This window comes from Danio rerio, chromosome 20, assembly GCF_052040795.2.
Source record: "Danio rerio strain M-AB ecotype USA chromosome 20, GRCz13ab, whole genome shotgun sequence".
Taxonomy (NCBI): Eukaryota; Metazoa; Chordata; class Actinopteri; order Cypriniformes; family Danionidae; genus Danio; species Danio rerio.
In genome coordinates, this window is record NC_141040.1 from 35,439,369 (window position 1) to 35,463,950 (window position 24,582).

Sequence of the window (24,582 nt, forward strand, 5' to 3'; positions counted from 1 at the left end):
ATGTACTGTAAGACGTAACTATACTGTGTATTTACACTGTGGCCATATTCATCAATGTAAACACACAAAAACAACATTAACATTACATCAGACACCATAAAAAGCTCCCAGTGACTAGTCTTTTCTGATAGGGCATTCGAGTGTCATCAAGTGTCAGATGTAAAAGTAAATAATACGTAATTTTAAGGTTTTTTTTTCCCGGCACCCCAACAATTTACCATGAAATACAGGTGTTAAATTAGAGAAATTAAATAGAACGTTTAATTTAAGGAACTTTCTGTAATTTAAAGTAAATTTTCATGTTATTTTACAGTTTTTTTTCCAGCACTCCAGCTGCCGAGGGTAGAATTGGGATTGGATCTTAATGTTCAAAATAAACTCTTACCGATCCCAACTTTCAAATAGTAATCTATATTTAAACATGTTATATTAAAAAAGTGGGACTATTATAGACATTAATGGAAATTCATATCTAGTCTTTCGGTTTTTCACAATAAAACCAGCCATATTATTCTGGCATGGGAAAATATCTAGTGTTTACATTGTCTTAGATTTAGATATAAATCACATTGACGTTGTCATACGGTCAAGTAGTAAAATGTTGCATGAAATGAGGCCATGTGTGAAGCGCTAACGAGAGAAAACAACCCCAAAACAGAGAAAAAGAAAACATTCTGTCTAAAACATATGCTAGTACTACAGACGGGAACACGAAAGGCAAGCATGCATGTCTATGTGTTGTGGTTTTCTCATCTGAGTGGTGGATTTTCACTCATCCTTGGGTAAACAATCTCAACCTCGTCTGCACTAAAGTAAACACTGACACAGTCATGTAAGCGTATGTGAACACACACACATTCGTGCACCCATGTTCTGGTTTTCTCCACAGGAAGACAGTGTTTTTACCAGTGGCTTGAATTTAAATCATCACGGGTGCATGCATGTCTGCTTTTCATCTGTTATCCATGTGTCCCAAAAACATCCTCGGTGCTAAAGCTATCAGTATCCACATAGTGTGTTTGGTGGCAGGTCATATGTTACATGTCATTACAATGACTGTAAAAATGTGCATGTGTTATTAAACAGAGCACACATTCCTGCATTTTTCAGGACGTCCATTGCACTATGACCAAATAAAGACGTCAACGCTGCTCTTTTACCGTGGTGTGTGTGTGTTTGAGACACAGGGCATGACAGAGGCCTCCCTGAATTATCATATCATTATGCTGCCATGGTGATACAAACTTTCTCTGTTTAACCTTTCATTCACCCCACAGTGAATCCAAAGGCAGTCTTGCTGCTTGTATGCTAACTGCATCCCGTGCTAAAAAGGCCCTATTGAGGAGCAGCTCAGTAAATTAGGCTCCATTCAGGATTTCTGCTATTGATGGTGCTGTATGTGTGACCAGCATACAATAAAAGCATGTTACAGTCTGTCAGTTTCTTTCTTTTCGAAGGGTGTCCTGTGTCGTTACTGGTGCGCCTAGTGGAATATTAGCCTTGTGAGCTGCATTCCTACACTGTGAGGAACTGTCATGTCCACAAGCTCTGAAATAAAGGAATCCCTGGCTTGCTGAGATTGTTATTCAGAGAATGTGATGGAAGAACATTTGACACTGGAATATATGCACTCTTACTTTCTCTACATATTTCATTTGTGTCCTTTAATTTAACGCAGAGCTTATTTTGGATTGATAACAATAAGGGATGTCACTCAAACTGACAGGTAAAGTGTATTAAAACTAAAGTCAAGCTATTTCTCTAACTCATGACCAAATTTAGTAAAACTTTCAAAAATGATTACAAGACAATTCATTCATTCATTCATTCATTTAACTTCCCTTTATTCATCCAGGGTTACAGTGGAATGAACAGCCAACTTATCCAGCATATGTTTTACACAGTGGATGCCCTAATAGCTGCAATCAAGTACTGGGAAACACCTATACACTCTCAAATTCACACACATACAATGTGTATACACATACATGTCTATGGAATGTGGGGAAAACCGGAGCACCCGGAGGAAATCCATGTCAACACAAGGAGAACATTACATGACAATAATTATATTTTCGAGCAATTTTATTTGCAAGCATCTCACGTCTCAAAGTGAAACATGGTGTTGTGCTCTTTTACAAAAGAAGCTTAGCTTGGCTCTATTTGCAGCAAATTCTGCTCCACACAAACTCTCTGAATCTACTTTGAATTTGGACTGTTTATAATAGACTGCAAGCATTAACCAATTACTCACACAATCTAGCTGTGAGGTTTGAACACTTAAAAAAGCAACTTTGTTAGAAGAACATGGTTATCAGCTGACTTTATAATCCAAAATGTTAAGGAATAAAAATCAACTGTATTCTGTAAGAGTTAATGTAAGAGCTTGCTTTATGCGTTTACCTAATTTGGAATAATCAAAAAAATGGCCTTCCAGAGTTTGAGATCAGTCAAATTAATGTGCCAACATGTAATTTCTCCCAAATTAAACGGATAATTCACCCCAAACTGCAAATATTGTTATCATTAACTCACCCTTTGATCAATAACCTGAGTTTCTTTCTTCTGTTGAAAACAAAATAAGATATTCTGAAAAATCTTGAAGAGTTAACCACTGACTTTTATACACTGTAAAATCCACCAGTCAACTTTATCAAATGGGGTAATGCAAAATGGACTGAAAGTTAATTCTACTCATTTGAAAAGAGTTTTGAACTCAGTGTTGAAGGTAATGAGTTAATTAAATACCTCATTACTTCAACTTAAATTGAGTAAGTTCACAGTACTCGTATAGATTTTTTTTTTTTTTTTTGACTCAAACCGTTTGAGGAAACCAATTGCTACAAACCATTTGAGTTGCCTTAACTTATTGGGTTTTACAGTACTCTGTTGGTTTGGATTCTCTTCACTTATTGGATTTTACTGTGCTCAAATTGCTTCGTTTACTCAAATGGGTTAAGTTCAGAGTACTCATTAGGATTAGTTTTTGAACTTAAATGGTTTGTTTTTAATCGGTTTTCTCAAATGGTTTGAGTTACTTTAACTTTTTGGGTTTTACACTGTAGTGTTTGTTTACAAATATTCAGCTTTCTTCAAAATATCTTATTTTACAACTTATATCTTTAACTCAAACAGGTTTGGAAAAACTCGAGGCTGGCTAAATGATGAGTAAATGTTATTTTTGGGGTGATTATCTTTTTGAGATGAACATCATGCTGCTTTCATCAGTTGTGCATCACTACAGTGATGCATGTTCTGCACTTTCAGAGCTAGGAGTGGGGCTTCCTCTTTCCTCTAGTCAAACTGCTGATGAGGAGAAACCCTTCTATCCCAGGGCACACCTGGTGTCCTTCCATTGGTTGGTTGATTTGCTTCCTAACACCTGGCTTTGGAGTTCAGAACACATATATACAAAAATTGCAAAGGAAGAGTGCAGGAAATGACCTTCACTGGAGGTCACGGCAAACAGAGCTTGAGGGATTTCCTTAAAGCCACACACACACACACACTCCGACACATATTTTCTCTGGATGACTGTTACCTTTCTATCACCTTATTGCAATATGCAAATAACTTATAATAATAACACATAAAACTGTAAATCTAACTTTTGAATGCTTAAGGTCAGTAACATTTTTAATGTCCTCGGAAGAAGAATTTCAGTACCTAGTACTACACTTTTGAACAGTAGTGTGTATCAAGAGGAAGACTCTGTCAACATAACAAAGATATGTCTTCAAAGCAACACAGATACACAAACACACACATCTCTCTCACTGTCATCGGGTTCTCTGTAGTCCAGCATGAACAACCTTTCTGAAGGCCAAGGCTTCTTCCTTCTAATCATACAGACAGGAAGTCTGGGTAATCTGGCAATGACTCTTTTGTCCTGTATAGTACAGTGTGATTAAGTCACAGACTATTCCTCTCAACAGATGTTTATGAAATAGGGTTGCATAGAATTATATTGGGGTTGTGTTTTATAATATGACAAACTTTAAAAATTGCTTTTGGTTAGATTTTTAAAAAAATAAATTTGCATAAGATCACAGAACACTTTATTATGATAATACAACTAAATGACAGATATTCTTTTTCCATATTGTGCAATACATTTGAATGTCCAAAAGTTGGAAAGGGACTTTGTCCAATAAGTCAACTGACCAGATTTTAGAATGTGACATGAACACGCAAGGGTAGGTTTAAGTGCACTAAATAACTAGAGAAGTCCTGCGCAAGTATGAGAGAAGTCTGCTCTTTTAACCAGAAGGTCAAGTTATGACATGCTGATTAAATATTAATAGGTCAAAGGAAAAGACAAATCAGACTCTCTTTTAAGAAATGTGTCAGTGTGTTTTGGGAAGTTAATAAACTGTAACGTTATTTGGTTTCCAACAGAGTTGAAAATGTGTTTGTTTCTAGCACAGAGTGAGTAAATTACAATAGATTTTGTGTGAATAAGCTTTAAGATGCTGCTTTTTTCAATCAAATCTAGTGTTAAAACGATCACAACTGTGGTACCAGTCAAACCAGACACATGTGCCTAAAACCACAGAGACCAATAAATGATGAAAGATGTGTCAGCTCCATATGTTTTACATTCATCTACTTCTCTCTAGAGAGTAAGCATGATGGCGATAAAATTAAATCTTTCCCATGGCGTGTGGACCACTAAAACCCCACAGGAACAGCCCATCAACACAGACCGTACGCATGGAGAAACAACCCTGTTTGTGCTCTGACATCATTAAAAAAAACACACACACACTTTGTTACTGCAATCATTCTGAGACTCACTATATGACGAATACATTTTTAAAAAAGCAAAATGATGGCAGCAATGACATCATGCATGTCATTTTCAGCTCATTTAAGCAATAATGCTAAATAAAGTTCTTTAAGTCAGCTTGTCTAACACCCCTGTGCACTATAAACTCATAGAGTCTCACTTAAGTCTGAATTTCTGTCTGTCTTCCTCTCACTAATCACCATGTTTCATCTTAACCATCTAAGAACAATGGACGGAAGGAAGGAAGCCTGGAAGCACAGAGATGTGAAGAAGTAAAACGGAGGAATTCACACCCATTGATATACACACACACACATACACTTACACTTACACTCAGCAGCAGATGGAGGATGAAGAGCAGACCTGACATGTGCGATCATATATCTGAGATGTCAGCACTCATATACAAGTCAAACAACCAGAAAACTGTCCTTTAAAGGCATGGTTCACCCAAAAATTAACATTTGCTATTAACTGAATCCCTTTCAGGCCATCCAAGACGTAGGTGACATATTGGGGTGTACTCACACTAGGCACGGTTGCCTTGTACCGTTCCCAGGCACAATTGCCATGTACTCTGCCCAGGAACAATTGCCACTCTCACTTGGCCCGCACATTTTTTTGCCTTCTGAGCCTGAGCATGCTTACGTCATTGATGATGCAAATGTTCAGTTTAATAAAAGAGAAGCGCTCTCGCTCTGTACAATGGCGATTGCTTTAATTATATTGTTTTGTATTATTTTAAGTCGTTTGATATGCAGTGACACATAGTCAACTAATTTGCTGAACAGATCCACCACTTTTGACACTCATAAATGTTCTTGAAAGTCATTGTGTGGCAGGTATTAGGAGGTTTGCTGATGGTACAGTTGATGTTCAGTGGGGGGTCTGCATGTTTAATAAACTATGACAGTTTGAGTTAATTGAAAAGTAAGAATAATTAATAAATCTATATGAAACAAACCATTAAAAGGAACGTTGGGTCTTCAGTTTCACGCTCCAGGTGAGCTTTGTACTCACACTACAATTGTACCGCACCAATGCCCAACTGAACCGCACTTTAGCACACCTCTTCCAACCGGGGCAGGGTCAGCCAACTATATTTGGAGCACTAAGGGCGTACTCACACTATGTACAGTTGCCTTGAACCGGGCCAAAGCACACTTGTCCCCACTCCCATGTTCCCCGACAGCCCGCACTCACATTACATTTGGGCCTGGGCACACTTGCGTCATTGATGATGCGCTGTTCAGTAAGTGCTTTCGCTCAGTCCAGTGGAGATTTCTTTAGTTTTATTGTTTTAGTCGTATGGGATGCAGTGACACGGTCAAATATTTCGCCAAAAAGATCAGCCACTTTTGACGCTCATAAACAAAAGTCCTTGTGCTGCAGGAATTAGGAGATTAGCTGAAGGTGCAACTGCTGTGCAGTGAGGGGTTTGCGTCTTTAATAATCTACAACAGTTTGCGTTCATTAAACAACAAGAATGATTAATAAATCTATATATAACAATCCCTTAAAGGTCACATCTTGTCTTCAGTTTCGGGCTCTGGCGCGCTTTGCACACACACTATAAGTGTACCGCGCCTGAGCCCAAGTGAACCACGCTATGGCACACCTCTTACAAGCGGGCCAGGCCTGGCCAAGTGAACTTTGCCTGAGCCCGATTCAGAGCACTCACACTTCTCAAACGATCCGGGAAACAGGCCTGGGCACGGTTCACATAGCATAGTGTGAGTAGGTCCTAAACACTTGTCAAACGAACCGGGAAATGGTGGTCAAACATGCCTGGGCACGGTTCGGGTAGCCTAGTGCGAGTACACCCTTAAGAAGTAGAACATAAAAGATGATTTTTAGCTGAAACTGTGAGTCTTGGTTAATCATAAAATGCAATTATTGACCATTGGCATTTCAACAACAACATTCATTCATTTTTTGGGTAAACTATCCCTTGAATTAAGTTTTGAACGCATTAAGTTGTTGGTTTATGGCAAACCATTTTAACATTTACACTATATAATGCACTAGTTTATATTTTTATGCTACTATTAAGTACACATACTGATTAATTAGCAACTAGCTCTTACTAGCCCTAGATTAGACCTACTAAACAGACACTACTTATTTTAGCACTAACTTGTTTTCTGTATACCTATCACATAGATACTATTAAGTTTTTATATATATATTTTTATCTAATTATTTTTTAGGGGTTTTTCACCTTTATTTTGATAGGACAGTAGAGAATTCAGACAGGAAAGCACTGGGAGCAGAGAGAGGGAAAGGATCGGCAAAGGACCTCGAGACGGGAATCGAACCTGGGTCACCATGAGCACACTGGTGCTATATGTCAGCACGCAGTACCACTAGGCTACCGGCGCCGACTAGTTTTTATAAATTGACTATACATTCTAACTATAGTAACACATTTTTTTCATACTAGTTTTGGCTAGTATGTATTCTAAATTCTTACTAGAACATTAGCAGCAGTTATTTATTACTAGGATAATAAAATGTGCTAGTATATAAAAAACAAGCAAGCAACTAATATCTGCAAAAAAATCACTAGTTCTTTATAGAATATTTACAAATATCTACTAATGACTAATACTTACAACTATACTTGATGGCAAGAAGATAAATAATAGAATTTATTATAAACTAAAAAGATAACATGGCTAGTCATAGTTTGTTTGAACATTAAAACCATCCCTTTGCTGATTCACTTGTAAAGTTTTTTTTTTTCTCACTTCGTATCATTTACAGCCAACTACTAAAAATTAGTAAGTGCATTGAGAATTTCTTACTTTCTCTCAGCCTCTGGTGTGGACACCTCACTGCTGAATCCAAATGAATCCTGCATACAAAGACAACACTGCGGTTAATTACTGTAATTACACACACACTGAGTTTAATCACTGCTGAAATACGAATCAGTGTAATTTGAGCATGCAGTCAGCTGATTTATCACTGTGTTGTAACAGTGATTTATGATGATGACTGCAGGTGTGTGAAGGTCTGAAAGCAGATCTGCACTGCATTGTGGGTCGACTGACCTGGATGTCTGAGCGGAGCTGTGAAGAGTTTAGACTAGTGTCTGATTTTTCCTAGAAAACACAGAAAAAGAGAGGGTTAGGAACAAGGGCGCACAAACAAACACCGACATGCCACTAATATAGGGCCACACATCCATGTGCTAGGAGCCTGACTTGTCATTATGAAACCGCACCTTCTGTCCTCTGCACAAACATACACACACGCACACAACACTTGAGGCATACTGAACCTGCTAGTCCTGTGCAGCAGCAAAAGACAGCAAAAAAATAAAAATAAAAATCAACATCATGTGGAATAAACCAAACCTACTGGAAATACAGCACACATGAACCCTGCTAGAAACATACACTGGCAATGTCTTACTTGCCACATAGGCATAACAGTGAAAATAGAATAAAGCAGAATAACACAAAGACTGAAAAAAAAAAAAAAAAAAAAAAGATTAGCCACTTAATCTGGACCACTGAAAATTGTGTTGGTCACATGCCTTCTCCAATTTGTTTATTTTTTGTCCATAATACAAAGTATAAAATAGATTTACTTTGCATTGTAGTGAGAAATAATAAATGAATAAAACCAATAAATAAAATAAACAAATAAAATAATTAATTAAATGAATCAAATAATTAATTAAATAAAAAAAATAAATATGCATATAAATATACAGTTTCTTTTTTTATTCAAAATACTAAATTTTTTTTTTCTTACAAACCAACATGAATTAAATATCGATAAAAATTATAGGTATAAAGGCAAAATTTGTAATTAGATGAATGCATAAATTCTTGACTAGGAACATGTTGTCATCTGTCTTAAGTTCAAATTGAAATACTTTCAAAGGGGTAACTAGCCTGTAAATCAAGAAGAACTTGCACTTCAGAGGTAACCTCATTTTGTAGGAATCGTGCTGCCCTGAGTGATTGTTTTTTTGTTCTTAACTGGTCTGGTAGGTGTCCTGGCAGAAAGGCCTAGTCGAGTAAAGGTCAAGATGGTGCTTTCATTCATTTTTTTTAAACAACCCGACTTAACAACTCTGAAACCATCAGTTGAGGCTGACGGGAACTAATGGAAAATCTATTGTGCTCTCAGTACAGAGTCAGCATCATTGCTTACTCATTCTCACAGCTTACTTTTCAAAACCAAGGCCTCTGCTAGCACACTGACCTTCCACATATCTGCATATGGGTCAAAATGTGAACATCAGCCGTTTTAGAAAACAAAACAAGCTCACAGCCCCAGTACTTCTATACCTAAAAAGCACTGTGTTGTATTAAATTCTGATATTTCTGTAAAATAAATTTGCTATATAAATAAACAAGGTAAAATCAGAAAAGGTTGCTAAAATAGCTGTTAAACAGCGTTTTTAATGACGTACTATGTTTTGATGGAAGAGGCCCCACTGGTACAACACATGCACTGTCTATACGTCTGAACATTTGGTGGACAGTATTGTGGAAATTTTGTGTCCAGACCCTCAGTTATCACAGTAGTAATCTTCAAGCCTCTTTCATGCAAATGCAGCATTTTCTTTAAAGAGAAGTACTGTTTTTAGGTCAGGATGTCTGTTTGTGTGTGTTTTGTCTCTATGCCACTACATCCATCTGCTTTAGTGCTCAGTGGTGTGTTGGTAAAGTTCGGAAGCTTCTAAGTAGTAAATCAGACGTTTTACTCTAAAAGTGAAGTCCTCCATGAAAGAAAGAAAAATGTGTTTATTTTAGTAGAAAAAACAGTTTCAATGTTTGTAAGAATCCAAAGTAATTCAAAATTTCACTTTGTGAGTCGTTCTTTAAAAGATTGTTGCAGTTGTTGTAGCTACTGAACTGAAATGTCAGAAAAATGCAATAGGCAACCACAAAAGTTTTGCAACCTTAAGGGACTCCACAGACTATTCAAATAAATGGTCTGTTGCTGTACACAAGTGAGCATTATAGTGACTTTTCAACATGCAATATTATGTACTCTAAATAAACCATTAAAGACGATATTACCGTTTACAAACTACAGTGGCACTGCCAGTGTTTTGAAGACATAGTAACACGATACTACCATAGCACAGGTAAACCATGCAACCCAATTACACACACACACACACACACACACACACACACACACACACACACACACACACACACGCACACGCGCACACGCGCACACACGCACACACGCACACACGCACACACGCACGCACACGCGCACACGCGCGCACACGCACACAAGCACTGTGGGCAAGCTGAAGTTCCAAATGAACACATACTGGTCAACGTAAACACACACAGAGGTCCGTGTTCTGTATCATCAGCAGCATGGCATCACCAACTGCCCCATACCAAGTGGGCACATGCTCCCATTGGCACACTGATTTATTTGTACACACACTGCTGCTGCCCGTGTCATCCAAAACACATATCCATTCACAAAGAGAAGCTCTGTGTCGTGTGCACTCACTGACACATGCACACTTCACAGCAGCACACATTTACACAACCACACATCTATACCGGTCAAAATATTGGATCAGTAAGATTCTAAAATAGTTTTTATAAGAAGCCAATTCTGTTCCAAAAAAACATTTAGGAGAAGTTTTGAAAAATGTTATTAGAAAAAATAGCTGTTTTTTGTGCACAGCATCCCAATATATTACGACTGCTGTTGCTTCAGAAGATAATAGTTTCAATGACAATAAGAATATAAATAAAGATTTTTTTATTCATTTATAATCTTCTGAGAAAACAAATAACCATCTTTGGCAAATTGCCGTTTTATTTTCATCAACAACTAAAATAAGACTCCTCTTCACAATCTAATTGCAGCGCTAAAACATGAGCTCTGATTGCTATATGATATTGAGGTCCAGCAGCTGGTGGATGATGAGTGACTGTGTGTCTGTGATTGCCTGAGCATGACTGTTTTCGACCTAGTACTGTATGCCGAAGATGAAATTGACTTAATAGGCAGCACAATGTCACTACTGTATCCGCTCACACCCATTTAAACAGATCAATAGAGCACATGATTACAAATGCACACAGCATTCTGAGATGCTGAGGCATGATAATGCAGACCTTCCTAAACTAAAAATGATTTTGACAGATCACTGTCAACCTCACTGCAGATGATAAGCAACTTTGACAAGCAGACAAGATAGTGGAGTGACAGACAAAGAGATTTCAACTGAAAGACAAATCAAAAAAGTAGAGATAAAATGTAAACAACTTCTTTATTATTTCCAGAATTATTATTTTTGCTATGTATTATTATAATCAATTAAAACCTAATTGAAATTACTACTTTAAAAAAATTTTTTTTTTTCTTTGGGTTCATGTGGATTAACATTTACTTCAAACAGAGCTTCTCTACGACACTGAACATATACTATAACATGAACTGCTCATGTAAAAAAAGTGTCCAAAGTGCTGTGCTTCATTCTGAAACAGGTACAGACTATGTGCATTTAATTAAGCTAGCTTTGTGAACAGATAATTGCAATAAGCCACATCACATTTTTGGTTTAATTAAAGAAACAGTTTGCTCAAAAATTTTAATTCTGTTATAAATTACTCAGCATTATTCTGAGAGAGGAACTAAATCTTAGGAGGCTGAAAACAAGGACAACTGTTCAAAAATGTGTGTATGTCTGTATGTGATTTGAAATTATGAAACAAAATTTCAAACAATGTCAGAACATAAATCAATATATTAATTATATTAATATATTAATTATATATATATATATATATATATATATATATATATATATATATATATATATATATATATATATATATATATATATATATATATTAAATCAATATATTAATTATATTAATATATTAATTTAATATATATATATATATATATATATATATATATATATATATATATATATATATATATATATATATATATATATATTAAAGAAATATGTTAATGAATATAGTTGATAAAAAAAGAACAAATTAAGAAAGGTACAATGAAATTACAGTAAATAGCTGTTTGTAATACATGCTATATGTATTTAAATATGTATTTTTGGGGTCTATGCTATAAAATGTAAATGTATAAATGGTGAATTAACAATAAAATATGTCCAAGATGCCAAAAGGATGAAATATTTTTCATGTAAAACTCAGGTATGTGTCCTGTAAAAAGAAGAAATAAGTTGAAGTAATAGATGAATGATGTGTGTGTGGTAATGGGGTGGAGATAATTATAAGCTTGTGCTTCAACATGCACCATTTCGACCATGATGTAATATATTTTGTTTAAAAGTATTGTTTTGTGTATGATTTTTCTGTTTGAAATAAATAAATCGAATCAAACCTTTCACTCGTCACAAACCTGTTCTCCTTTTGAACATAAAAATGCTGAAAATTGGTACACAATGACCTTCATTGTATTAGTTTTTCCTTGTCAATGGTAAGCGTTTTCCAACATTCTTCAAAAAATCTTTTTTTTTTTATGGTAAACAGTAGAAAACCTCAAAGGTTTGGAACCACTTTAGAAGCTGAGCAAATTAAAACCATTTAAAATTTTAATCGCGCAATAACAAGGAGCATAATAACCTTAACAATTAAAATGAGAGAAAATACTTAAAGTGTCTTACAGAAAATAATTAGTTCTGTTCTAAATATATAAAGGAAATTTTTTTTCCACTCAATTCAACTCACCTTTATTTCTATAGCGCTTTTACAATGTAGATTGTGTCAAAGCAGCTTCATAGAGAAGATTATAGTGATTTGAAACAGTGCCAGTTCAGTTTTCAAAGTTTAAGTTTAGTTCAGTTTAGTTCAGTTCAGTGTGGTTTAATATTCACTGCTGAAAGTCAACAAACTGAAGAGCAAATCCATTGGTGTGCAGCTCTACAGGTCTCTACATTTTATTGGCTTAGTAACATGCTAACTTCACAGGGAACAAATGAAAAACCTCTAGCTATTTTCTGAAACAAAGTGCTAATGTGTCGAGCCTTCAAATGAGTCAATTTTTAGCATGTTGCCTCTGCAGAGAGACTAATCACCATTCAGTTTATGAATAAAAATCACAAGGTTGTTTGGTGGCATTCTGGTTGGCATGGGAGCACTGGGGGAATAAACAAACTGGAGGAGGCTAATGAGGTGTTTAACAGACTTGCATACAGAGTCTCAGTGTGCGGGACAGGACACACACAGTCAGGTTGGCAGAAAAAAAAGCTTGGGTGGGTGGATGTGGTCGAATCATGGGGAGAGTCTTGGCTCCTGTTGCCCAATCAGTAGAGACGTTTGGTTGAGTAGCAGGTAGGGAACGTGTCCTTGTAGAACCAGACCAACCATCCCTACCACTGTAAACAAACAAAACACACAGATCCACATTCACAGTGTGTGACGCTTTGTGGGTAAACGATTCCAGTATTCCAGCTGCATGGTTTCTACCTGAAATACCAGTCAGGGGGAGAAGAGTCTTATGCTTAAATATTTCTAAAACAGGTTAGTATTGTATGTCAGCATCATGATACATTTATCTTTGCGTGTCACCTATGCTTGTATGCGCATGTATGTGGATTCTCCCTCAAATAAAGGTTCACTTCTGTAACAAGACCTAGATGCAGACCAACGGGAATTAAATCAAAATGCCACTACATGCCTTTGAGTAAACCACAACAAGTCTGAGCTTTGAAAGAGAGAGGGACAGAACAGCCATGGGGTGTGCCAGAGTTTTGGAAATGATTCTTGAGAGCAATTATAAAATTAAAATGTTAAATAGAAAACCCCAAAACTGTTCATCATCAATCTGAGGGCTGGGTGATAAATCAAAGGTGACTATCATGCACATTTTGTCAGTGAATACAGTTCTGTCTTCAGTATGTAAACACCTCCATTGTGGGTTTTTGAAAATGACCTTCCATTCAGTCTGCAACACAGCACGTCAAAACATTCAGCTGAGGTTTAAATCTGAAAGTGCACCGTGTTTGAAACTATTGATTCTTTAACAAAACAGTTGACTCAGAATGAAGAGTTAAAGTTCATTTTCACAACAATACCACAGTATAGCCAACCGTGTGCTGTGTTTGTTCCTGTCATTTTTCAGATTTTTTATACAATAACCTACTCTGTAGCGAGGGATTCGCTAGCCGTTTGCTATTAAAGGAAGGTGCAGCAGAGACTATTATGTAGGGGACTTTGCCAGACTTTGAAAGGGACTTTGTCAGTAACTGTTACAGTTCATATGGACTAGTTTCTCCTAATCATAACATGTAAATGTGATTAAAACTGTTGCCTCATTTTGTGTAGTTAGCATGTTATTTGTGTAATTAAACATGTATTTAATTGTGTGCTGTGACTTGTAATCGCTCCACGTGGCTTTTAATCACTTATCTGTTATAGACTAGTGCTTGTACTGCATCTCTCAGGTTAAATCTTTATGTTCACATATTGCATCCAAAACCACATTGAAAACATGATGCGTGCTTCCACCTTTACTGATTTTAATGCGTTTCTGAATTCGCAATCCTCTGCCGAGAACCCAAAAACCAAAATAAGATCTTTTATAATGCAAAATAGGGGCTCTTTAATATCTAATATGTGGTTTGTGATGAAGTAGCATTTAATATGGTGAGTCATAGTTTACTAACAAGCGACGAAATATCGTATTCATTATTTCAGACAATTTAATTGTCCTATAATGAAATTGTAGGTAATCATTCTGTGATAATAACAGCTATTTGCTTAGCTGCTGCTCCATCTGAATTTCTCAAACTTTTAAATGCAGCTACTTACTATACAATATATAATATTTCTTAATTCATTATAAATAAATTAACAAATACAATAACAAATTATTACAAATTTCATTTTTGTGTGAACTACCCCTTTAAGGTAAAGATGTATTAAGACTGACTTTGCCAAAAAAAGAATAATTACATTGTTCATCTTATTAACTGTTAGCCAAAAGTTTAAATCAGTTAAACAATCAACTTAATGTTCACTATTATTATTCCACCTACACAACTGATGCTCATGCTCAGACCAATAACACACACTGCTATCCACAGTCCAGTTGTGTGGCTTATAGAGACTCTCTGTCTGACAAATGGAATAAAGGAGACTGTCTCTGTATGAACAGATAGTGGGACAGCAGCATGGCTAGTTTGTTTTTGGTGAAATAGGGTTTATCCATGCAGCACACTGAGCAGAGGATGTTTTCTTAACTCATTGTCATCAGGGTAGCTTTTATACAAGCAGAGCGACACAGAGAGGAAGAGTGCTGAGCAAAAGTGGAAGCCCGAATTGGCCCTGTCAGCTCTCTGCGGAGATATCGGAGGAAACGAAACAGAAATCATATCTCAAATCGGACTCGGGAATGTCTAGGGCGTTTGAAAATGCCCACAACTAAACCAAAGACTAGAAATAGAGAAGAGAAAGTCTCAGACTGCTTCAAATAGCACATGAACTTCACTTCTGTCAGAAAAGGAAGCAGTGAATGAGGAAACCAAGGGCCTTGTTTCATTTGATGCTGTCCTTCAGTGTGGATTCCTGCATGTGCTCAGAGATTCATTCTGTTAAAGTATGAATAGACCACAACATTTGTGACTCTCTCACAATAGCCTTCAGTGTTGCCTCTGGTTAAAACCGGTGACCTTTCCCCTCTTTCGGGTTCAGGGGAGAAAGCCAAGGGCCCATCGCCAACTTGGCCTCTGATACAGGGTTACGTGCCTTTTGGAAAGAGGTTAGCTGGGTGACAGTGTTTATGGAAATTAGCGCGAGGATGTGAGGATGAAAAAAAAGCACCAGAAAGAAAAGACTACAGCCAGTATAGCATTTGGACTTTTTCAAGCTGCCAAAAATTTCAAAAAGGTCACACACACGTCAAAACTCTCAAGAGAGGCAATGCTGAAATTATCAAGCCAGAAACCTGGCCTTTAAAATACTAATCTAGAAGAGCACAATCACCTGTTACTACCCTCAGACTGGACAGCAGCCACTCTGTTCGAACACAATGAGTATCCCATTTCCACTTTCATGTTTTCTCACTGAAAATATCCCAAACATGGTGTCATAGCAAAAGTTGCTTAAATAAAAACAAGATTGAGGAGGATAAATGAGTCGTCAAAATCACTTGCGTTACCAAACCAACCAGTTCAACTTGTGTAGACCTGCAGAGCCCCAAAACAAGTGTGTTGTTCTTGCACTTGCACATGAAATGCAAAACACCTTCTAGAAAAATTCCCAACATCATCCATATCATCCAATTTCTAATTAACTGAATTTTCACCACCGCCAGCAGCTACTCCAGTGTCCTCATTTCCTTTTCATGATACTCCCAGAAAATGGCACATGACCAGCAACACTAAATGCATAAAGAGATGACCTACTTGGCCCACTTGACACTTCCTCCAGCCCCATTAGCCTTAGACTAAAGCCTCTGTTGACAGACGACACCCTCAGCTCGGGATTTATCGCTACGTCCTTTGATACATCATCAATGTGGAGAACTATTTTTGAACTCGACTGGTAATGAGATCAGACGCCTGCATGAGCTTAATCTCTTTGTTGGCGGCTATCTTGTGCTAATTAAAAGGGTAGAGATATGGTGTATAAAGATAAACTTAAATAGAAGTAATTTAATAACAGATGAAGCGCTCGATATTCATTAAAGAGCATGTGGAAAGAACACTAGTATCTCAGAGGAATGAATCCCGATTACTAAATAAACACAGCTGTGTCACGCAGTGCTGATTTAGGTGGGTTTGGTTCAGCGCTCAACCCTGTATTAACCAGATTTAACTTTAGTGTATGGTTTGAACAGTGCAGGGTGTGGAGCTGGATTCTGGATAGGAAGAGAAGATGAATAAACAGAATATGTAGAGGAACGTTTTGTTATTCATGCAATATTAAAAATAATAATTGCTCAAAAAGCATATGCTGCTGTTTTTTTTTTTCATTGGAATACAAACAGCAATGATATTTGAACTTCTACACAGTATAGGGTTACACAGACTAATCAACAAGTTGACTTAAATGCTATGTCATGATGCTCTTTGAATCATGTTGACTTGTAACGCTGCCTGGATCATGTGATTTTAGTATGGAATGAACAACAACAGCCTTTAACCATTCACACAGAACACATTTTTTTCAATTAAATGAATAACTAACCGTTTAATTATTTTTCAAGGTGAACATGCTTGACAGATGTGTGTGACCGCTGCATTCGCATCTCGCATCATTGAAGTGCCTTACAAATGAGTGCCAAATTCTTTAGACGGTGTGTCAAGTAAAAAAAAAAAAAAAAAAAAAAACCTTTAAACATCCACTGCTGCTCATCAATGTCAGTCTCAATGCAGTGGGCCAATCAGAAGAACTCATAGGTGGAGCAAGGATTGCAAATGTTTTAAGGCAAAATCCTAGTTCTACCCCTTAGCCCTTCCCCTTACCCCTACCCCTCGTTTTGCGCGTTCTTGTCAAGGGGTAGAGGTGTCCCAATTTTCTTTAGCTTGAAAGCGTAGGGCTAAGGATAAGGGGTGAATACTCCTTCGAATGCAGATTTTTCAGGACCATACTCGAAACCAAGGTGTAAGAAAACAGAAAACACCAGCCACAAAAGCAGAATCACTGCACCTAGAAGTAAGGAGATCTACAAATTAGTATTTTTTGTCATTATTCCAAATTTTTACACGTTTTAATATTTAAAACCGTGTTCATGTTTTACAGTCTTGCTTTAAAAAAAAAAAAAAGCTAAAATAAAAACCGATAAATTTTGTGTGACAAATAGTGGATAACAATGGGCTTTTTACAGTGTCTGCTATAACGTTGATGTTGTTTTTAAAGGGTTTACATTGATGAATATGGCCACTGTGTAAATGCACAGTATAGTTATGATCTTATTGCCACATTATATTGTCAGGATAACATGATATATGCCTTCAGTGATTTCCTGAAGATAAATACCAAAAAATAGCACAACTGGAATAACTACAGTAGTTGCGATTGTCTGATCTCATATGAAGCATGAGATCACGTTGACATATGGTGACGTGTGCAGGTGCTGTCCCAATTCCAAGGGGTAAATTTTGAAGGGGAAGGGGTAGGGGTACAAAAAATGAATTGGGCCTTAGTGCCTACAGTAGCAAGTTGGCATAATATCCATTTTATTTGACGGTAACATAGTTTTGACCTTATTCTATGAGCGATTGCAGTCATTGGAATATTTTTGGCTCGAGACTTCTGCTCTCATTCACTTCCATTGATTTTTAGATGCTAAAATGGATCAATATGCTGCTTCATCCTGCAAACTGATCTTTTCATATTATATTATTCTACTTTTTATACATAGTCTTAAACACTTGTTTGTAGAGCGGTTCGACTGTTTTCTGCTGTTTATTATTGCAAGTCCTTTCTCCCATAGACGACTGAATCGTAAGTTCTAAAACAGTTGCAAAAATGGGCACACTTTAGTATTCAAGAATAAATTCAATAAGACATTTTCAAAAAAATTAAAGTCACTTAGTCGCTAGTAAACTTTGCTGCTTTACAAAAAAATGCAAATTAATAAATGTTGGAATTGCAAAAATATCTAAGATAACTTAATTTCTAGCTTTGGTTTTGCTGAGAAGACATTGTTAAGCCTGAAAAAAAATACTATATACACATTTAAAAAAGGGTTATTTTACATTCATGATGATTAACGTCGACAATTAAACAAATAATAAATTTTTAAAAAATTAAATTGAATTTATATTTGAAATAAACAAACTAAGTAACAAATTACTAAATAATATAAAATCTAATTGAAGTTTTTTTTAACCAGTGTCCAGCTTTGGTATAGTGATTATGGAGAAAATATTCTTGTATTTCTTGCATTTTCTCCTAATATCCTAATTTCTCCTAATATCCTAATTTCCAAAATATTATTGGAAATTAGGAAAATTGCTATTAAACCAACATATAGCATGCTTTAGAGCTGAACAGTGGAGTGGCTTCACTTTATATCCTAAAAGATCTCCAAAGATGTAAAGAATTCAGTGTTTTTGAAACTAATGATGACAGCGGAAGAGTTTAATTATTTAGCCTGACAAGTTTACTGGTTCTAAAGTATTTGAAACGTTTATTAAAATAAAATATATTGTGTTAAATGGGGGAAAAAAGTTGTTATAAAAATAAATAATAAATAAAAAAAATAATAAAAATAGAACAATTTTTAGAGCAGTAATCACAATACCGTCACAACGTAAACACTTTTTTCCATGGTTATCATACTGTCAAAATCTTACACTGACCTATGCCTACTGGAAATCTGCTTTGTTCATTTTAGAATACTAAGAAGAAAAATCTACTGCTGTAAATCTACACAATAGCGTACCCAATGTTCTCCAAACCTTGAGAATGACTGGTTCCTGTCTGCGGCCAGCACCACAGCTGAGCATGACTTTCAGCATGTTTTCTTTCTTTCTCTCAAAATCCCCTCACCAGACTTTGCCAACCCCAGCTGCATGTTATAATGGGCCCAACGGTTTCCTAGCAACCTTGGGTGGCCCACTACCCTACATCCCTGAGAACACAGATTCTTTCAGACGCACTCGAGAAACGCAGAGCACTGACAGAACCGCAGACAATCCAAACACGTATGGAGAAAGGCCATGGGGTGAACACATTTGTCTTCATTCTGTAATGGTTTAAGACAAGCGTTTCCTTCTATTAGCTCATAGGTTTACAATGGCCATTCTGTAGCACCAAGTGATGAAAGAAACAAGAGAATTTTGTGATTAGCTGTGCTTGTGGTTTATTGTCCCTGGAATATAGGTTAAACAGAAACTAATGCACTGAATTATGACTAAAACAACAGTTACTGTAATAACAAGTATAGCCCATGCAGAATTAATAGCTTTAGCATTAAATTTTTTATTTATTAAGGCCAGACTCAAGCATATAATATTGTACATAGCCTACAGAGTTTATCCAACTTGATCCTGACTGAAATGACAAAGTTTAAAGCTTAAAATTTAAGAACTGAAACTGCATGCTACTTGTTCAGCAAAAGCATTATTCTGCAGAATATATTTAAGTATATACAGATCGGTAAAGATACATTCAGCACTTTGTTTTGTTTATGCTAGTGGTCAATATTGTAGTCATTTTACCATGTGACCTCCTTGGTGGCGCCTATAATTGAATTGAAAAATTGAAGAACAAAAAATAATAGCAACAATAATAATAATAAATAAATACATAAATTAAACATAAATACATACTATGTATATATATATATATATATATAAACACACACACACACACACACACACACACACACACACAAACACAGGGGAACAAAAAATTTTTAGCCCCCCTGAATTATTAGACCCATTTAATTTTCACCCCAATTTCTGTTTAATAAAGACTATTTCAACCCATTTCTAAACATAATAGTTTTAATAACTTATTTCTAATGACTGATTTATTTTATCTTTGCCATGATTTCGGTAAATAATAATGGTTAATAATTCTGACTTCAACTGAATATATACACACACTTTTAGACACGTAAAGGTAAACTTTTCTTAAATTAATAGTTCATCCAAAAACGAAAATCTTAATATTTTCATACTTTATTTGTACTAAACCAGTTTGATTTGCAATATTTATTGCAGAAAAATGAAATATCGCAATATCAGATTTTTCCAACATCGTGCAGCGCTAACCCAGACTGTACGTGCAACAAACCTGAGGCTGAACTCACCATGTCTAGCTCTTGAGAGACTTGCCGTTTGCGCAGTTCCTCCATCCGATCGCTGACGTCACTGAAGTATGTGTTGTAGTACTCCGAGTACTCTTGTGCCAGGTCATCTATATTACCCAGAGAGCCATCCTACACAAACAGAGATATACAAGTGAGACAGGCGTTGATGACTTTTTATTTAAAAAAAAAAGACTTTTAATCAATGTTTTGTGAATTAATTCTATCTCTCAATTATAAGCTACAGCTTCTCCCCCCTCACAGTCTTAGAAACGCAAACAAACACAAGTGGAGATGTAGGAGAGCTTCATTAAAAACTTATCACTGGCACGCGATTTTAATTAGGATCACAAGAATGGCGCCAGCCAAAAGAAGATTTGCACACATTGCACACATCTGCTGCGACAGAAAGCAAGCTGAACTAAACATCTAGTCCAAACATTCCATTACTTTTACTCCACATATGATACTCTGGGCTCAGACCACAGGATTTTTGCTGGGCTTCTGTGAATTTATGGGGTTATAATTTCCATGCTATTGGTTTACAGTGCAGTTGTCAATTTGTTGAGTTCATTTTTTTGTTGCATGTATACAAGCCAAGGATGGCCCAATCTTATAAATCAGTTAATAACATCATGCAACTTGTGTCAAAATATTTCCAAAAATATCTTATGTACATAAAGATTATAAAATAATTTAAATTTATGAACGTATAATATCATATAGCTGATTATGAGACTTATTTCTTATTATCATGTTAAAAACACCATTTATAAACCAAATTAATTTTCTTACATAAAACTTTTAAAATGGGCAAAAATTTACTTAAAAATGTTCTCAATAAATTACATATGTCCAAAATTTTAAATGAGGGAGAAAGAAATCTTTATGATATAAAATAAAAAACATAATATAATATAATATAATATAATATAATATAATATAATATAATATAATATAATATAATATAATATAATATAATATAATATAATATAATACAGGGCAGCGCTGTGGCACAGTGGGTAGAACTGTCGCATCATAGCAAGAAAATCGCTGGTTTGAACCTCGGCTAGGACATTTATGTGTAGAGTTTGCATGTTCTCCCCGTGTTTGCGTGGGTTTCCTCTGGGTTCTCTGGTTTCCCCCACATGTCCGTAGTGTATGTATGTGAATGAGAGTGTATGGGTGTTTCCTAGTGATGGGTTGTAGCTGGAAGGGCATCTGCTCTGTAAAACATATGCTGGACAAGTTGGCGGTTAATTTCGCTGTGACGACCACTGAGTAATAAAGGGACAAAGTCGAAAAAAAAGAATAATATAATACAATACAATATAATATAATATAATATAATATAATATAATATAATATAATATAATATAATATAATATAATATAATATAATATACTTTATTTAGACTGTCCTCTTTAAACACTGTTAAACCTTTATTGCATTTTTATTATTATTGTTACTACACTGGTTAATATCTACTAACAACTTTATTTCTTAACAGACATTACATTAAGCTAGGAGTAAATTTGCATGTATAGTGTTACATTCTACTAACAGTCTACTCTCCTAATATACTCTAGTCAGAGTTGGTTGACCAGCAGTTGCAAAGTCACCTATAATCAAGTTTAATAATATAATTCAATATTTTTTTTAAAAGATACAAATACTAATTATTGAACACATATTATAAGACATATTTATTAAATATAAAAAGTGTTATTGTGATAAAACACTGTACTCTTACAACCAAGTTTTTATTGTGTTAAAAAAATGAGCAAGTGCACATGTAAGTACAAATAAAACTATATTTTTGTGGTGGGGCCTGAGAGCATTTTTACTAGACAAACATATAAATCTGCTACACCCTCCTGGTGGCATTTTCTTTGCAACGCTTATTTAAAAACTCAGTAAACACACATTGCAGAAGCCCTCAGTTACTGACCAGTCCTTATGGCCTTCTCTGACCTTTTGTGCAGCTGTCTGCTTGTGATTTCGCATATTCAACTGTGGTGCTGCCTGGCTCTGACTTCAGCGTGAGTGACTGTGGGTGTATCCTATTTTTCTACAAGCTCGTGACGAATGACCTCAGCCTGTTGCGAAAAAAAGCACATACAATAGGAAGGTCCTTCACTCAAAGCTAAAGATTAGCTTCTTTAGAAAACTATTAATACTCCAGCAGCTGCAGGTGGCATGGTTTCTTTTCCGAAATGTTACTTTTAAGATTATGTTTATTGTATCAGGAGTTCTAGGTTTGGTTGAATCTCTCCTGCTGCTGTACTAGATGCCCTTTAAAGTGTCGTTGAATGAAAAGTCAAACACAAAGGCCTTCATCCTGCTCAGGACCATGCTGACAAACATACGCATCCTGTCATTGTATACATGGGGTTGAGGTAGGAAAACCAGGGCCTCACACACCCAACTGTGAAATTGTCATGTACAGACATGGACTTGAGAGGCAACACAAATATGCACTACAGACTGAAAACACGGAGCATGATGACAGAAAGCTTTTCGTTTGAATGTTATAAATTCCAGACAAATTTAAAATCAAATTATTTGTCAATGACTCCAGTGCAATGCATCAAAAATATTCTGCAGTTGATAAATCAAACACTCTCACTACAATCTTGTCACATATTGTTGCTTAATCAGGACTCATTGTTATAATGAAATGACATATTGGCCTTGGTGGAAGCAGTACAGAAAAATCATAAAGTACCATTCAAAGTATGAGTACTCAAGAGTAATGAGTAGCGAGTATTATGCTGTAAAAAGCTGATGCATTTACATCTAATTTGTGGATGTGTAAACGTAACCTTTTGTAGTGCTTTTAGTCATTGCTCAGCATGCACAGTTAATATTAGACGTTAATATTAGGTTAGATTTAGGTCGTGATATCAGGTGGCCAAAATTCAATGTCTAGCCAGCGTCTAAGGACTTTATTTTGATTTCCAATAATTGTTTAATAGTCTAATATTTGGTTGATTTTAGGGTGTGTTAGAAAGTGACCAAAATCCAACGTCGAGCTAACATCTTTAAACCAACATCATGTTAAAGTCAAATACTGACATCTATTCTTCAGGTATGGCAACCAAAATCCTGATAGATGTCATAGTGGTAATGTCCATTGACTCCACTACGATGTTGGGGTACAACGTCAATCGGACGTCATGTTGATGTCTTGTGCCTGCTTGTGTAAGGCCATTTCAGTCATTAGAGTAAACATCTTTTATCCTCTCATCAACGACATGCATCTAAACATTCTTTGGGTCAATGGGTGTAAAGATTTTTGGCATCTACTTTTGGGCACTTTCAATTATAAAGTGCCCATGTCTTTAGGTAGTTCATTATGATGCTATTTATAGCAATCGCAAGATGGATTATTCTAAACCCCATAGACAAGAAAAAATAATGACTGCAGGTTGAAGGAAAGTAGTGGAATAAAAGTACCAATACTGCACTAAAAATGTACATAAAGGGAAAGTAAAAGTCCACATTTTTAAAACTACTTAGTAAATTACAATTCTTGAGAAAAACTACTCAGTAGTTTGAGTATTTGTAATTTGTTACTTCACACCACTGCATATTGGGTAATATTTTTGTCGTCATTGGGGTGTGCATTTTTCTAAAGTAAACAGTCAAAACTATTTTATTTACATTACACTATGAACTTCATGAATTTATGAGCACATAACCCAGAGCCTAGGACCAAACCTAACATTCTGTCAATATAAAAGACAGGACATAGCAGGCAGATACAACTACAGTAATAATTTTGTTCAAAATAAATTATGATTCTACGATTGCCATCTATCTATTCGCCGAGGTGCTCAGATGCTGTTGTTACAAAAATTCTAATATTAACACTAGAAGAGAAACCAATGTCTTATGTCAGTTTTGCTTGTCAAATGCTTCACAGTAGCTTTAAAATATCATCAATTACTTGTTTCTTCACATAAAGACATACAGCTTTACATGACTTGATTGTACTGCTTTTGTATGGTTGACTTTTTGTAATAAATTCA

General features: G+C 35.8%; 1 protein-coding gene across 28 annotated transcripts in view; it reads right to left on the reverse strand.

Annotated features, from left to right (window-relative positions):
* sash1a (SAM and SH3 domain containing 1a) overlaps window positions 1-24,582 on the reverse strand; it is a 315,841-nt gene that overhangs the window by 34,387 nt on the left and 256,872 nt on the right. For all 28 annotated transcript variants that reach the window (XR_015517683.1, XR_015517686.1, XR_015517685.1 and 25 more), the window contains exons 2-4: window positions 20,552-20,680; window positions 7,846-7,896; window positions 7,597-7,646 (exon numbers count right to left, since the gene is read on the reverse strand). Coding sequence is in view for 25 of the 28 variants with exons in the window: in NM_001442215.1 (NP_001429144.1) it covers window positions 7,597-7,646; window positions 7,846-7,896; window positions 20,552-20,680 (230 nt within the window). In the remaining 3 variants the exon portion in view is untranslated. The remainder of the gene's footprint in view (window positions 1-7,596; window positions 7,647-7,845; window positions 7,897-20,551; window positions 20,681-24,582) is intronic.